Here is a 15,293-nt window from a genome sequence, read left to right as displayed (position 1 = left end):
TTTCCTTTAGTTTGTCTTTGGTATAAAATTTTGCGACCAGATAAGAGTATGCTGCTTTATAAAAACCAAGCAGCTAAGAGTGAATTCACAGTTAATACGTTTAGCCTGCACTCCACAGTTTAGTTTAGTTTTGCACTTTTGGATAGGGATGAAAAATGACATTCATGGAAACTGGTGGTTGCTATAGTGATTAAAAATGAATCTATTGTAGATATTTTCTGAAAAGTGGACTTTTAAAAGTATTCTGCAATGTTTCATATATTTTCAATGTTGAAAGGGCTTTTTTCAATTTGACAATTTGATTTCATTGTGAAAGTGAAAGTAAGTCAATTCTTTACCATACTAAACTAAGTGTATTGGTCTTTGTCCCTGGATTACATACTTTTGATTACAACTATAACCTTGGTTCCCTTGATTACTCTTTCAGGGCATGAAATAAAAATTTAAGATATTTTGTAGGATATTTGAATATTTTTAACCTGATTTTATCAACTTTTTCGCGAATTTTATCATATTTTTCATGGTTTCTATGGTAACCTTATGTGTTGTGGATAAATTATTTCCAGAAAATTTTTACTGCATTCTGCAGGCCTTGGCTTGAGCTATTTCGAGTTATATAGAGTTACAGATGCTTGAAATTTTTTTAAAGTGAAAAATGTTATAAGGCATCAGATTACAAGATCAAAACTAGGCAGTTCTACAATACTGTGGATTGCTGGCATAGTAAACCAAATACAACCGCCATAATTGTAGAGGATTACTTTCAATTTTTTTTCCTAATGTGCATGTTGTACAAGTTCTTACTCTAGCAATACATCGTGTTTAACACTGCGGCCTTTAAGTTTCAATAAAACTGTAACATCTCTCTTCGGATTCTCCTATAAATAAAGAAGAACATAACGATAGCAACTTTAAAATACGTACCAAGCGACCTAGAACGCTATTGTTTGGGAAAACAGTTTACATTGCGACGGAATGAACATTGTATACCTCTATCAATTAATTTTCTTCTATACTCCTATGAGGCATACTTCATTTACAAGTGTTACTCTTATGAGGCGTACTTCCTTTACATATGTTACTCTTATAAAGCATACTTTATTTACATATGTTACCCGAGCAAAATGTATGCACGTTAACACTGTCCCAATCATTTCAGTGTCGTTTTATCATTCAACAGTTCTAGATATGGTGACTATATTTATCACATCTACCTAAGAAAGTTTGATGATAAGGACACCACAGATACACCGAAGTAAGCCTGTAATTTTTATCTTAAACCCAAATTAATGAAATAATTAGCTTTCGACTGGCTTTGAATCTTGAATTCTCAATTATCAAATGTTATTTCTAATGTAGTAACAGTTTTTCTTCTCTTTCGCAAGTAATTTTTTTCTTTTAAGTTTAACAAATTGCAAGAAATTTCGACAATTGAATCTATTGAGCTAAACATATTGCACGAAAGCTACCTGACTTGGATATTTTCCCAAAATGATAAGAACCGTCCCTTTGGCATGGTCTGAATGATCGATATAGAGTGTTTGGTTTCTTGTCCCTAAAAACGATTTTACATTTAAATTATACAACACATTGTTTTTTTCTGTTCCCGTCTAATATCAAATTGTAAAAATGAAGATTAATTTATATGTTCAATGACATTTTTTCCCAATATTTTGCACTATTATTAATCCGTCTGATCCAATTTTCCGTTGTTATTGCTGTATCAGCACTTAAGAAAATCAAGTTTAATCCATTTCCTTAAAAAAATAAACATGGTCAAAAGTTAGATTGAAACTATTTTGTTTTACATCATGAAAATTTAAGGCTTACTAAATAAGCCTATGGGGTAAAGAAAACAGGACTGAGGACTATATACTGGATACAATATTATATTCCGATTGTTTTACAGTTTGTAATCTCTAAGAGTTGTTTCGGGGGAATTTATGACTGCATATAAATCAAGATTGTTCAGTATGTGAATCATTGATTCATATGTCTTTGCAAATTCTGTTGAAATGAAAACTTTCATCTTATAAATAGGCTATAATGATTGTCGATAACGTATCGCCTCAAACACTACGGTCCGCTTATTCATAAAATGAGGTCAAATGCACTCATTGTACAAGTGATTACAATAACAAACAAAAAACAAAAAACAAAAAAAACAAAAAAAAAACCAAAAAAAAACAATAAAAACGAAAAAAAAAAAAAAAACCAACCTTCCCACCAAAAACATTAACAAAAACAAAATAAAAACAATACAAAAACAAAAACAAAGCACACCAAACAAAAAACTAAACAAAACAAAACACTGCAAAGTGGCTGTCAGAAGAACCTATTAAATCATTTAAAACAAAATTAAACCCAGCAAAATTATTTAACACTTAATCTCAAACATGGAGCACTTCTGACAGTGCTGTCTGCAATATTACAAATTATCTTCATATATGGAAAAAATAAGCGTCAAATAAGAGAGAACCCATCATGAAGGAAACAGACACAAGATTTATATTAACAACTTAATCGCACAAATTCAAAGTCTTTGTTTAACTGAGACAGACAAAGCATCCCCATTTACTAAGGTTTATCTTGTCATGTGTTTATTTATTTATCACCGCATGATGTATGCTATCAGGGCATTAGCAAACAATAAAAAAGTAGAACATATCGAAATAAACGTCCTCAGGTTTTTAGAGACTTTTCACAAGTTATGTGTTATTTTCATCTTTTGAAAATGATATTAAGCGTTTCTAGGGCTCATTTTTGTTGATGTATATCATTATTTCATTATTGACACTTGAGTCATTTACTCAGTATGAATACTGGGAAGGTAAATAGTTTACTACCTGAGATATTCACTTTATCAAAACAATATTTCACTAACACTCATAATCTTCATTTATACATGTATTTAGAAATTAATGATTAGCATTGCCATAGCTACTTTGTTTGCACCACCTTTATTTTTGTGTAGAAGAACACTTAAGTTTCTTTCTGAATGACTGTTTCCTTTTAGTTAAACAAATGAAAGTCTGATACACAATAAACTTCAAAATATTCAAAATTATTTTCAGGAGCTATTATATTTGATTGAGGAATAAATGATTATATTTGATTGAGGAATGAATGATTATATTTGATTGAGGAATGACTGATTATATTTGATTGAGGAATAAATGATTATATTTGGTTGAGAAATAAATGATTATATTTGATTGAGGAATAAATGATTATATTTGGTTGAGGAATAAATGATTATATTTGATTGAGGAATGAATGACTTATTTTTTTTTCTCTCTATAAAATAATATCCTCAATCACATGATGCATACTAAATAACTGCTACGCAGGTTATTTTCAACTGTGCAGCAAGGACATTGAGGCTATTTCAAATAGATAGTTTAAAATATCACGGTCATTCCTTATGATTAAATTTAGTATCAAAATTCAAGGAGCAGATCTTTAAAAAGGTTGATGACGCCATTGTCGCATTACAGAATTGGTCTATGGTCTAAAATTTTTTATCCGATCGGAAAGCGTGTTACTTGTGAAATTAAATCATTATATTATAAGTGTTATCTTCATAAGTAATTATAAATGTTTAGTGTTGATTTATGCAATTTCAATGTGTTTATAATATTGCTTGGCAATACTGCATTAGCTAGTTATTAACGAAATTGTTAGCAATTTCAGCGACATGGATACAATGATTCAAAGAAAAACAACATCCAATACACGTTTAAACAAATATTTCATTATACCATTGTATTAGGAAGACAGTTGCAAATAGAAGTTACCAAAATTAATACAGTAATGTGTCCTTTTTTGGACTTTAAGTGTAAAAGTGTCTACCAGTTATGAAAGTGTATCCGTATGTTTGATAAAATTTATCTTTACAAAATCATTTTAATTTTTTTTTGTCACAGTGTACAACTTTAATAAAGAAAGTTCGGTTAGCTAAAAATGTGACTCTAATATAATCGGTATACAAAAAAACTTGGCTAATAAAACAAGGTGTAAAAATGTTAATATTTGATCTAGAGTTTAACATTCAAACCAGAAACAAATTGACAAAGAATAAAATATCTAAGTAACTTCATTGCAAAAATATCTAAATAAATGAATAAAACAACGCCAAATAAAACAACAAAAAGAATTAAATATTGAAAATAAATAATAAAATGTCATGTGATTTAAGAAATAAAATCATCTCTGTTTTTCCACGGACTGGTCATTAATGTCGCATTGTTTTATCCCTAGCGACAGTTTCCATGATTTATTTCAATTCTATTAGGCATGGCTTCTTCATATGTTTTAAAAGACACAGCCTATTTATTGTGCGAAAGGTTGGTCATGTGTTTATCATTTTTATTTTCTATGACTGTGGTCTAAAGAGCTTTGAAGCACGTCACATTAGAATGGGTTTTAAAAAAGTAGGACAAATTATAGAGCATTTCCAATTTGTATATTCGCCTTGTATTATTTCGGTCAGATCATGTTATCCTTGATCCAACAGTGAAAGAGATAATTTTACTCAAATAAAAATGTATGTCACAATTATCTATAGGTTCAAAATTGATTCATAAAATGAACATTAAAATAGTACGTTGTGCTTCTAATATATCATCATAATTTAATATTAAGGATTGTTCCTTTATTGCAAGTGCATGATTAACTTTTAAGAACACTCTCTCAATATATTAAGACTGGAGGAAATAAACGGATTATGATACTAATTTTGAAGGAAAAATGTGTTTACTTACAATATTGCACTCATCCACAAGGTCTCCGTCATCGGCAATCAGTAAGAACATCGCCTCCGTATATATACTAGTATTTACCGTTGTATCGATATCAAAACCAGAAATAAGAACGTCAGTCGATGCGGAAATTGTAACTTCAAATAGAATAGAAACAGAAAATTCAAACAATAGTTGGAGGGACAGAACTGGATTAGTATGTTCAAAAAGCAATAAAAAATGTAACTGGCAGAAACGTTAGTTCTTAAACATTTAAAAAATGAACAAATGAAGGAAGATTTTTACAAAATATCAATCATATACATCATTGTCATTTTCGGTCTGCTGTACATGTTTTTCAAGAAGTAACTTCCCATCAGTATGAAATACTTAGTAAATTAAAGATAAAAAAAAATATTGTACAATGGATTCATGATTATTTGTTGGGTATCAATTCTTGTGGTTTTCTTGGGTAGTGTTAAACCACAAAATTAAGATTCTAACGAAGAATAATTACTACGAATGAACTTTACTAAGTTAGTTTAACCTCGGTATCGTTCAAGTGGAAAGTGGGAAGAAGAAAACAAGTGGTTGACATCCTTTCACCCTTCGTTGTATGCACCTAATCCTTGCTCCCAATTTTTAGTTGAGTGTGGGTCGCTTTTTTCGTGTTACGTTGGTGATTTCATGTTCTTCATTGCGTGTGTCTATTTTCCCTTAAGACTATTTACTTTTAATTCCCGATTGAAACTTGGTTTCCTTGAGTGATCATTAATAAAACGTTACTGGTCCTATATACCCTTGGGTTACCTGAGCGTTATACGCCTTTCCTATTCTTTCGGTAACACCAATTGTGGTAAAAATGGTCTTCGAAAAACTCAGGATTTTGCCATTTTCCGTTTACGGATGCATCATACATATTTCATTCGGGATCAAAACAACCCATGTATCAAGGGACGTCTTTTCAATATCATTGTTTTAGAACACGTCTTTACAAAAATATAACCAACTGTTCAATTTTTTGGTTTAAATTTTGAGCCAACATAGCTTTGCACACGTGGTAATTTACCGGTAATCGAGGAAGTCTTACTACCAAAATTGATGCACAGGAAACACAGGAAAGTAAAGAAACCAAAGTTTATATAAGAAGTTCTCAAAACCAAATATATCGAAATAGAAAACCACATTCAGTACCGATAAATATTACCACCCATTTAAGGGTTTATGGGAGGATAATATACAAATACTATTTTCTATTTAAACATATGTATATAAGTATGAAATTTTCTATCAAATTTTAGTAACAATTCCCTTCATCGGTATAGTATATAGATATTCTATTGATAATATCTTACCTAATAAGTCTCCATCCTGTCCTTCCTGTACGGAGAGTGTAAAAGGTGCCGGAGTTGTTTGTAAAACATACTGCTTTTCTGATTTCTGGCAAGAAAATCTCGTCTGTTTAGTGTACGGGAAACTGTTGCCAAAGACCAGAAGCCCCACAACAACCATAAGACGCAGCATTGTCTAAAATTAACAATTCTATAGAGGAGTTTTTGTAATATATTATGTTACAATAAAATATTATATTCACTCCAAGGTGGAGAATTTGTTACTGCATAAAAAAGAATCGTTGGTCCAACAAAGCAATATTTGCTGAAGGATAAATAGTTGAATTAAAATACCCTAACACAATAAATATGTTAATGCTACAATGGGCATTTGTGTACTGACAGATTAGTCTGTATTTAAAAGAACAGTCTTTCAAGAAATAATATCTATAATCCTTTCTGTCAGAATAATGCAAAGATTAGTAAATTCTGTTTAGATTTGTAGTCGGGAGTAAATGCAAATTAACTGCATATATAAGTTCCTTGAGGAGGAGAATTCAAACAAACAAGGGATTAAATGATACAAGAGTAATCAAGGGAACTAAGGTTATAGCGGTAATCAAAAGAATGTAATCCAGGGACAAAAAGCAGACATGGAAAACAGACATACACAACAAAGAACATAAAGTAACTAAAATCATACATACAAAGTAACAAAAGTAAATGGGCAACTCAGACTCCACTTAAAACTGGGAGCATGGACCAGGTGCCCCGGTAGGTACAAGTTATTAAATAAATAGAATAATGATATTTTCGAGAAATAGTAAAATATGTCTATCTAAAAAGAACTTTAAACCACTGATGATTTCAAAGTTAATGATTAAATTAACAAATTATCGGAGTATTTTGCTGTAGAGACAAACATTTTACCTAAAGACATAAATGGACATTTGTAAATTGAGAAATAGCTTGACGACTCTCACGTGTAGTGATGAAAAAATGTAGGTTATATACTTTTAATTTTAAATTAATTTGTTTTCATTCAGGTGATCATGTAATACTGCATGAATAGATGCAAATATACAGCATTGAAAGTATGACGTGTAAAACATACGTTAAGGCTCAAAATGAATTACGTACCACAGCCACATTTAATCCAATTTAGAGTGCATAAAGGAAAATATCCGTCACGAGACAAACATGTTAATATGATAGTCAACTTTATCAGGGCCTCTACTACAATATTGATTAAATTGATGATTAGACTGGCTAAGTTTAGGTATGTAGTAAATTAAATCAGTGGTAAATATTTACACCTCAATTTTGACATTACCACTGATTTTTGTGTCACTAAGGAATATTATTTACAATGAAGGTGTTTGGTCAACAACCTGAGTATATTTTGTCTTCTTTCGTTTGATGTACCGGGTAACAAAGTTTAAGACAGTTTTTAACCTTTTCAATGATATCATATACATTATATTTTACTACAGCTATGACATAAATATTTTCTTAATAATAATCTTCATCCTTTGATATTTAAATGCATAGAAAACAGTTTGAACATTTCATTTGGTATGAATCAATAAATTTAATAACTAAAACGCTTAAAATCCAGATCAAAGCATTATAAATGTTAGAACAGAAACAAAAATAAATATATGAGTGGATACTAGACAATGTGATTTGTATATGCTTCATGAACAATGAAAATATGTTTCACTTCTTAAAATTCAGTTTTTATAGGGTGATATCAAGGTGTTTTTTATACATAAAAGTGACTTTTTTTAGAACTAAAGCAAACATGACTATTCCAAGCTGAGCATTAGCGTATTGAAATTTTAAACGTTCAAATAAAGGTGAGCTAGGTTACGAAAGTTCTCAGTTGGTGTCCATAAAAATATTAAAAGTAAAATTCATATATATGTCCAGTATAGTGGGCGTATTTTTCAACAAACGGTCGGCATTCCAATGAGAACAAATTGTGCTCCATTACTTGCTGACCTATTCCTTCACTCTTATGAGGCTGACTTTATAGCTGATCTGATTCGAAAAGAAAGAATATCGTTTGACTAGATCATTTGATCTCAGTTTCTGCTATGATGACGTATTATCTACAATCTACAATCCTAATTTTGGGGACGTGATGTCTTTTCATTCAGAATTGTCAACTTTCCTGTCATCTGTGGCAACATCCCGTCAGCACCTGTGTATGGAGTGTTCATATCACAACTCATACGTTATGCCACAGCTTGCCGAAACTACGCAGACTTTTGTATCGCGCTAGAACTCTAACAGGCTTCTGGAGCAGGGTTATGTTGCTACAAGATTGAAGTCATCACTACAGAAGTTTTATGGTCGTTATCATGAACTCGTGCATCTGCATCATGAAAACTGATTTATTCAACGGGTCATAGTTTTCCTTTCCTCGTTTGTCTATCCCGGAATTTTTATGAGCAACTCGTTGGTGTTTCTAGAAAAGCAGAGGACGCTTACCTTATCGGTGCACCTGGTCCATGCTCCCAGTTTTTAATGGAGTCCGAGTTGCTCATTTGCTTTTGTTACTTTGTATGTATGATTTTAGTTACTTTATGTTCTTTGTTGTGTATGTCTATTATCCATGTCTGGTCTTTGTCCCTGGATTACATTCTTTCGATTACCGCTATAATCTTAGTTCCCTTGATTACTCTTCCACAATTACTTATTAAGCTAAACATTTATCCCAAAAGGGTAGAAATTTACCGTAAATAAAAAACGCAATAATTTGAGAATATTAAAACGCGGATTTTTAAATTAAGATGATGAAGGAAATAAATGACGACAGAAATTTTAATCGTTCAAATTTCGTCAAAATAGATATATAACAAAAGGTTATACAGTTGATGATCTAAGTAGTCTAGTTAATATGCGTTCAGTTGTCATTATGTTATTTGTTATAGTATTTTTACAATCAACTCAGTTAAACTAAATGTATTTGAGGGCATTTAATTCTATATGTAAACAAAACACTCTCTAATTTGGAAAATAATTCTTGATCTATATTTGTGTAATTTCAAAATATTTTAAGAAATTAAAGCAATAGAATGTACCTTTCATCATTTTGTCTTGAATATTAAACTGTTCATTTTATTGACGATTATGCAACTACACTCAAAATTAGTCGCTCATTAAAAAGCCATTCAGCCCTAAATTTTCTACAATTTTGTTAACTTTTACAAAACGTGTGTTTAACGTCGTTCCATATTAATTTAGCAGAGACGAACGAAATGTATATTTGTAGAAAATTACTGAAAGCGTGTACAGACTTACAGTGGCATATTTAACACAGGAAAGCTATTTAATACGTTATATTCACTGTTAATTGTAACACATTTTTCATACTTTTTGTCAGGACAAATGATAATGACTTAGCAAAACGTTTTCACATTTTCAAAAGAGCGGTTATCTTCCTACTAAATTTAACAGAAATAAGTTCAAAAGGTGGAATAGAACAAATGTCGTAACATACGAACTGAATTAGTTCGATTTAAAAAAAAATATTGAATATAAAATGAATACATAATTTCCTGTCATCAAAAACTGTAAATTTGGGTGACGGTTTAATACTTATTTCAGTGTAACATCTAGATCGTGTATTACTATCTTAAACCTTTTATCAAGTGTAATTAGATTTGTTTGTTCAACTTGAACTTCTCACTTTTAAATGCAGTGTAGCTATCTGTACCAAAATTTACTTTTAACTTTCTTAAAGTTGGCTTAAAATGGACTGTACAATAGACTTATTTGAACAAAAACATAAATAAATAAAAACAAACAAACAAACAAACAAACAAAAAAAAAGCAAAAACAAAAAAATATATTTTGTTTCATGTAAAAAAATAAAATGTTGGAAGAAGTTTATTTAAGAAGTAAGTGTTGCCTGTACCTAAACTGTTTTCTGTTTACAGTAAAACATTAGGTTTTTAGTCCATGGATGATGACTTTTTTGTTTACGGTAAAACATTAGGTTTTTAGTCCATGGATGATGACTTTTTTGTTCACGGTAAAACATTAGGTTTTTAGTCCATGGATGATGACTTTTTTCGTTTACGTCAGAACGTATTGTTCTTTGTAGTGTCTGTACCTGAAGCGATATTAAGTGTGGATTTGAACTATGAGCTTAACAAAACCCATATCCTACATAGATGAGGGCGTTTTGTTATCAAATATTCGACAATATAAAAATAAAAGTATTGGTGATCCCCTTTTTGTAGTCTGTAAATAAGATCAGCTGTTGTAGATAGATGAATAACGCTTGACACAAAACCAACTTGTATTTGGAACACTCATACCCTGTAATGGTTTAAAATGTACGGATAGGCAAAAGTAAAAACTATGAGAGTCTTTGAATTTCTAAGCAAGACTATGTTTAAAAATATTCATTAGGTAGTCTCAGTATAAAAATGCCATAGATATGATATGACAGAAGAGGCTCTCAGAAGCCTGAATCGCTCACCTGGTTAAATGTTTGCATTTCAAGGGCAATAACTCTAACAATGACAATCTTGACTCCATGAAGACTTTGGTAGGACTTATCATAAGAATCATTTCAGCAATTGAAAGTTTCATTCTATCTGTCATAGTTTTCACTATATTGGCTGAAAACTGTAAAACAAGTAATTTTTTTACCTATAAAGGGCAATAACTCTTACATGGAATCCTCTGACAACTTTGATCCTGAAGAGACCGTTGTAGGTCTTATAATAAGGATCATTTCAGTATTTGAAAGATATTGGCTAAACCTAACCGTTCTGGAGATATATGCAAACAACTACTCTCTGAACTTTTAATATTGTTTAGGATACCCTAAAACAAAATTACAAACTTTCATTGAATTCTGTATAGTAGTTTTTGAGGAGAAGATTTTTTAAAGTAATAACATCAAAAATAGCTGAAAACGTACAAAAAAGTCAATAACTCCAGCATGGATCAGCAGATTTTCACCAACATTTGACCACAGATAGATCTCATCATGATTAATACTTTTTTCCCATATCATAAATTGGTTAAACCTAACGGTTTGCTGTCTGACCCTTATGTTATATTTTTAGAAACGGTGGTCATGTTTTTTAGCAGATCAAAAATCCAAACGGTCATTTTGTGCAGGATATTCTAAGGAACAACCATTTGAAGTTTATCCAAATCCATTCAGTAGTTTCAGAGGAGAAGATGTTTGAAGAAATTGTTAACGATGACGACTGACACCAAGTGGTGGCAATAACTCACATGGTCTTCTGCCAGGTAACCCAAAATTAAAAAAATATGAGGAGGAAACACAATTTGACTTTACTTACGTTATCGAACATCATTATTCTACTCGATTTCGTTTGAAAATATATAGAAGTTTCTAATATCATAAAAATAATGAAGACGAATTTAAACAATTATATTTATAAAATTTGACCGATAACAATATCCTTATCTCTTTGAGGTACTTGTTTGTGATGTGGATCATGCTCTTCAATATGACATTTTGTTATCCATTTACGTTAAAATATCCTATTATGAAGAGTCATGTTTATTTCCGTATAATATTCATAACTTAGTGGAGACGATATTTAAAGTGATATTAGTGTTAACAAGTGGTTAATGCAGTAGGAATGTTTGTCCACAAAGATGTATTATCGGTGATATTGTAGCAAAACTAACAGATATCAGTATGAAATAATACTCAATGGAATTAAAAGACCATTTTCACGAACAACTAAACTGCACTTAAGCATCGAAAATCGAAGAGTCACGCCTTGTTAATGATATCAGTTTTTATAAATGAAGTTTATATTACTGTGAAATACTTTTATTCGTGGGTACCAATATTCGTGGTTTCAAGAACAATTATCCTTTCGTAGATTCTTGAATTCCTGACTTTGACAAATCTATCAAACTAATGAAATGGAAGTTTCAAATCCATTAAAAAAAAACGCGAAAATTGGTACCCCGCGAGCAATAATACTTTGCACGCTCGAGTTACAAAAAATGTCATGTCAACTGATATCACAACTGCAATACGGCGTGCTTTACAAAAATATTCATTGATCGGTGTAAAAGTTTAACTTTGAAATTGAAAAAACAAAATCTACCATTCAGTTCCATGCTTTTGACAGAAAATAGTAAAAGAAATATGTGCAAAAATAGAATTTATGATATTTATATAAGTTATCGTGCGCGAATATAGAATTTTTGGTTATGTGCGTAAATAGAGTGAGATGCAGAGCAAAGCAGGTCAGGAAAATTTTCGGGGTTATACTTTGTAAAATATCAAGATTCCATGCAAACTTTTTTTTTAACATTTTAATTTAACGAACGTCCACCACACCTATCATTGTATCCGGTAATTGATACTTATCTTTAATAATACTTCTTTCAAATTGTTAGAAGAAAAAATATGATGAAACATATTTTGATATATATTATTTAACTTTTACAAACATTTCAAAATTAGTGTCTTACCTTACGGTGCTGTTAAATAGTTTTATGTACGACAAAGTTGTTAATAGTAAAATTAAAGTAATATATTTCAAGTACTCATTTATCACTCATGACAAATCAATTTTATTTAATCACATGATTTATTATTAGGACAAATGGTATGTTAAATATCGTGCATTTAAGATAGCAAAGACAATTTACAATATGGGGAAATCTATTAACAGTCCATTGTTAAAGTACTCATATTTAATATATGGTTTGTTGAAATAATGTGGGTATAATTCAAAATCTAAGGTGTCATTAAGGTTTCGAACTGTAATACCATGATATATAAGATAATAAAATGCTGTACAATGTATGATATATTTCTACTTTAGGTTACAGACCACCAATTCAACCAATGATCATTTGGAACGTACGCAAAAATAGTCCTACGCAGAAATTACCCCTGTTCCTCATAGTGCTGTGAAAAAAGTTCTCATCTTATTTAAAAAATTTAAACAGTTTCTGAAAGTAAAAACATTTCTGTACATTTTATAGGTGCATTTTGCTTCTTGTGATTATGAAGCCTAATCTTCATAATGATTTTTAAATATACCGCGATCTTGTGAAAACACTGGATTTCCCATGCTATTTATAGACCCTTCACTTCCGGTGACCAGTACTGCACTGCAAGTCTGCTAACCCCACATGCCATTCTGAGGATTGTGAGCTGACATATGTAGAATCATGCTGATATATAGTCCTCTGCAGGTTAAAGTTAAGGTAAAGTCCAGAGAAGCCATTGAATATTGTGAAATTAGCATAGAAGCCTATGGGAAGTGGAATTAGTGGCTTTTAGCCTTTAGCGCTGAAGACCTCCGGCCGTCAAATAAGTCCAGAGACTTCAAAATTGATGGTAACTGCTTCTCATTCATACATATGTATTATATGAAACGGAGTGACTTTAGTTGTCTTTGGATAATGCGACATAGTATTGGAATGCCTGCCTGCAAGCGGTAGCTACTGCAAGTTAGTATATTAACAAAATTGCTCGGTAGGGCAAGTACAGTCAGGATTGCTTTGATTGATAAACTGTTTTTGTCTTAAAGAAATATATATCAAAGTATGTTAAGCCACAACCAACCAATCAATTCATCCTAATTTAATTCTGTTCTATTTTATCGTGATTGTAAATGAAGTAAAATGTCTCGTCTGATTGTAGAAATGTTAACCTGCAACAGCTGAATGAAACTATCCGTGATGTTTTATTGTCTATACTGTAGGACAGATCATCATTAATGACCAAATAGAACAATACTGCACGTTTTCGTTCCAAATAAGGGTAACAACAAAATTACAGAACACTAATACTATCCATAATCAATTCAAATCCAAAATAAATCTGGCAAAAAAAAAGGAAAAAAATAGAACACCACTGGAGCAGCTGGTACCTGACTTAATGCAGGCATTTCAAATGAAATGATGGATTAAATCTAGGTTTTCTATCGCTAAACCTACCTCTTCCATTGTGGTGTGAATATACAATGTCTGATATCTAATGAAGAATTTGGTAACAGACCTTTTCCGACGCATTTCCTGATACCCCTGATTCAAGAGTTTCTTACACAGATATAAAAATTATTACCAAGCAAAAAAGAAAAAAAGGAAGTAAAGCTTACCTTTTGACGACGTAGGTGTTGGATAATAAATTGCCAAAACTTTTATCTTTTATCGTATCGTTTTATTAAGAAAATAAAACCAATCTGATAAATCAGCAGTTTTATCGATTATACACCATTAAATATTTGACTTAAAAGATATCACTGTGGACATATTTTTATACATAATATTGATGACAGCGATACATAGGGTAGATCTTCAGTGGGATTTGTCATAGGTTTGTTTGTCATCTTGTAAGGTTATCTTCCCAATTAAGCGACAAGAGAAAAACAAAAAAACAACAAAAAAAAAAATGGTCAAGGTCGTTATTAAGTCTATAGCAAGATTATTATGTGATAAAGTGCCACTTTATTGTTTTAGTTTTAAATAGCACATCAGTAGTAGTTAGTAGATACAATGCACTCAATATACAATTCTTATTAGATAATTTAAAATAAACATCGCATTACTGCTCAAGTATTCTACACGTTTTGATAAAGAACAACCAAAATTAATAGCAAAATTTAAAATGTTAATTAAATAACAGTTGAAAAATAAACGGCAATTGAAATATGTCAGATACTATATTTGTTTATAAATAGTTGTTTTAACAATTATATACAACTACCGTAGATACATAAGCATAAAAATGAAAACAAAAACTTCATAAATAAGCAAAAACCATGAACAAAGGTCTCTTAGTGATACACCAGTTCCCCATCAGTTCAAAATATAGTCATCTAAAAGTAAAAGACGTTTGAAGTTGCTCGAAACTAAAACTATTTCCACAGAATGGCATACCTAGTGAAATGCAATAGAAGCTCTGGAATATGAAAATTTCATAAATGTTAGTTATTAAAAGCGCATGAATATTTACCAATAAAACTTTAATGCTTTAATCTGTGGAGACATTGTCTATATACATCATAAATTGACTGTTATATACGTTTTCGAAGATATAAGCATCAGCCTGTATTTCAATTAAAAAAACTCTCCGGAGAAAATACGAGGAAACATATTGGGAACAGCCTAAAGTAAGATATCATAATCATTAAAGGTGGCATTTTGTGTTTTGTCTTACCTTTCTGTATCCAGTCTGCTTTCAGCTAAGATA

The 15,293-nt window shown here is 30.9% G+C and overlaps 1 protein-coding gene and 1 long non-coding RNA gene across 8 annotated transcripts in view; one reads left to right on the top strand and one right to left on the bottom strand.

Moving 5' to 3' along the window:
- The window catches only part of LOC148614943 (uncharacterized), a 46,570-nt gene extending 32,508 nt beyond the window's left edge, over positions 1-14,062 (bottom strand). For 4 of the 6 annotated variants that reach the window (XM_088589490.1, XM_088589493.1, XM_088589492.1 and 1 more), the window contains exons 1-4: positions 14,039-14,062; positions 6,095-6,266; positions 4,764-4,897; positions 805-878 (exon numbers count right to left, since the gene is read on the bottom strand). In XM_088589490.1, the coding sequence (XP_088445616.1) occupies positions 805-878; positions 4,764-4,897; positions 6,095-6,266; positions 14,039-14,047 (389 nt within the window). In that variant the 5' untranslated portion in view covers positions 14,048-14,062. Of the gene's footprint in view, positions 1-804; positions 879-4,763; positions 4,898-6,094; positions 6,267-7,210; positions 7,344-12,559; positions 12,677-14,038 lie in introns of those variants that run through there. The other 2 variants (XM_088589496.1, XM_088589495.1) reach the window with 2 other exon arrangements.
- Positions 904-14,032, top strand: LOC148614944 (uncharacterized). Of its 2 annotated transcripts, XR_015923800.1 has the most exons (4): positions 904-1,255; positions 11,161-11,350; positions 12,916-13,549; positions 13,743-14,032. It is a non-coding gene; the product is annotated as an uncharacterized LOC148614944 (long non-coding RNA). The 2 variants fall into 2 exon arrangements; XR_015923799.1 differs by having other exon boundaries at positions 911-1,255; positions 12,916-14,032.
- Positions 14,063-15,293: the final 1,231 nt, after the last annotated feature.

The sequence above is a fragment of the Perna viridis genome, chromosome 6 (genome assembly GCF_037379345.1).
Source record: "Perna viridis isolate PV_CMFRI_1.1 ecotype Kerala chromosome 6, ASM3737934v1, whole genome shotgun sequence".
Lineage (NCBI taxonomy): Eukaryota > Metazoa > Mollusca > Bivalvia > Mytilida > Mytilidae > Perna > Perna viridis.
The sequence above is the reverse complement of the archived record's forward strand: the minus strand, read 5'-3'. Positions and strand labels throughout refer to the sequence as shown.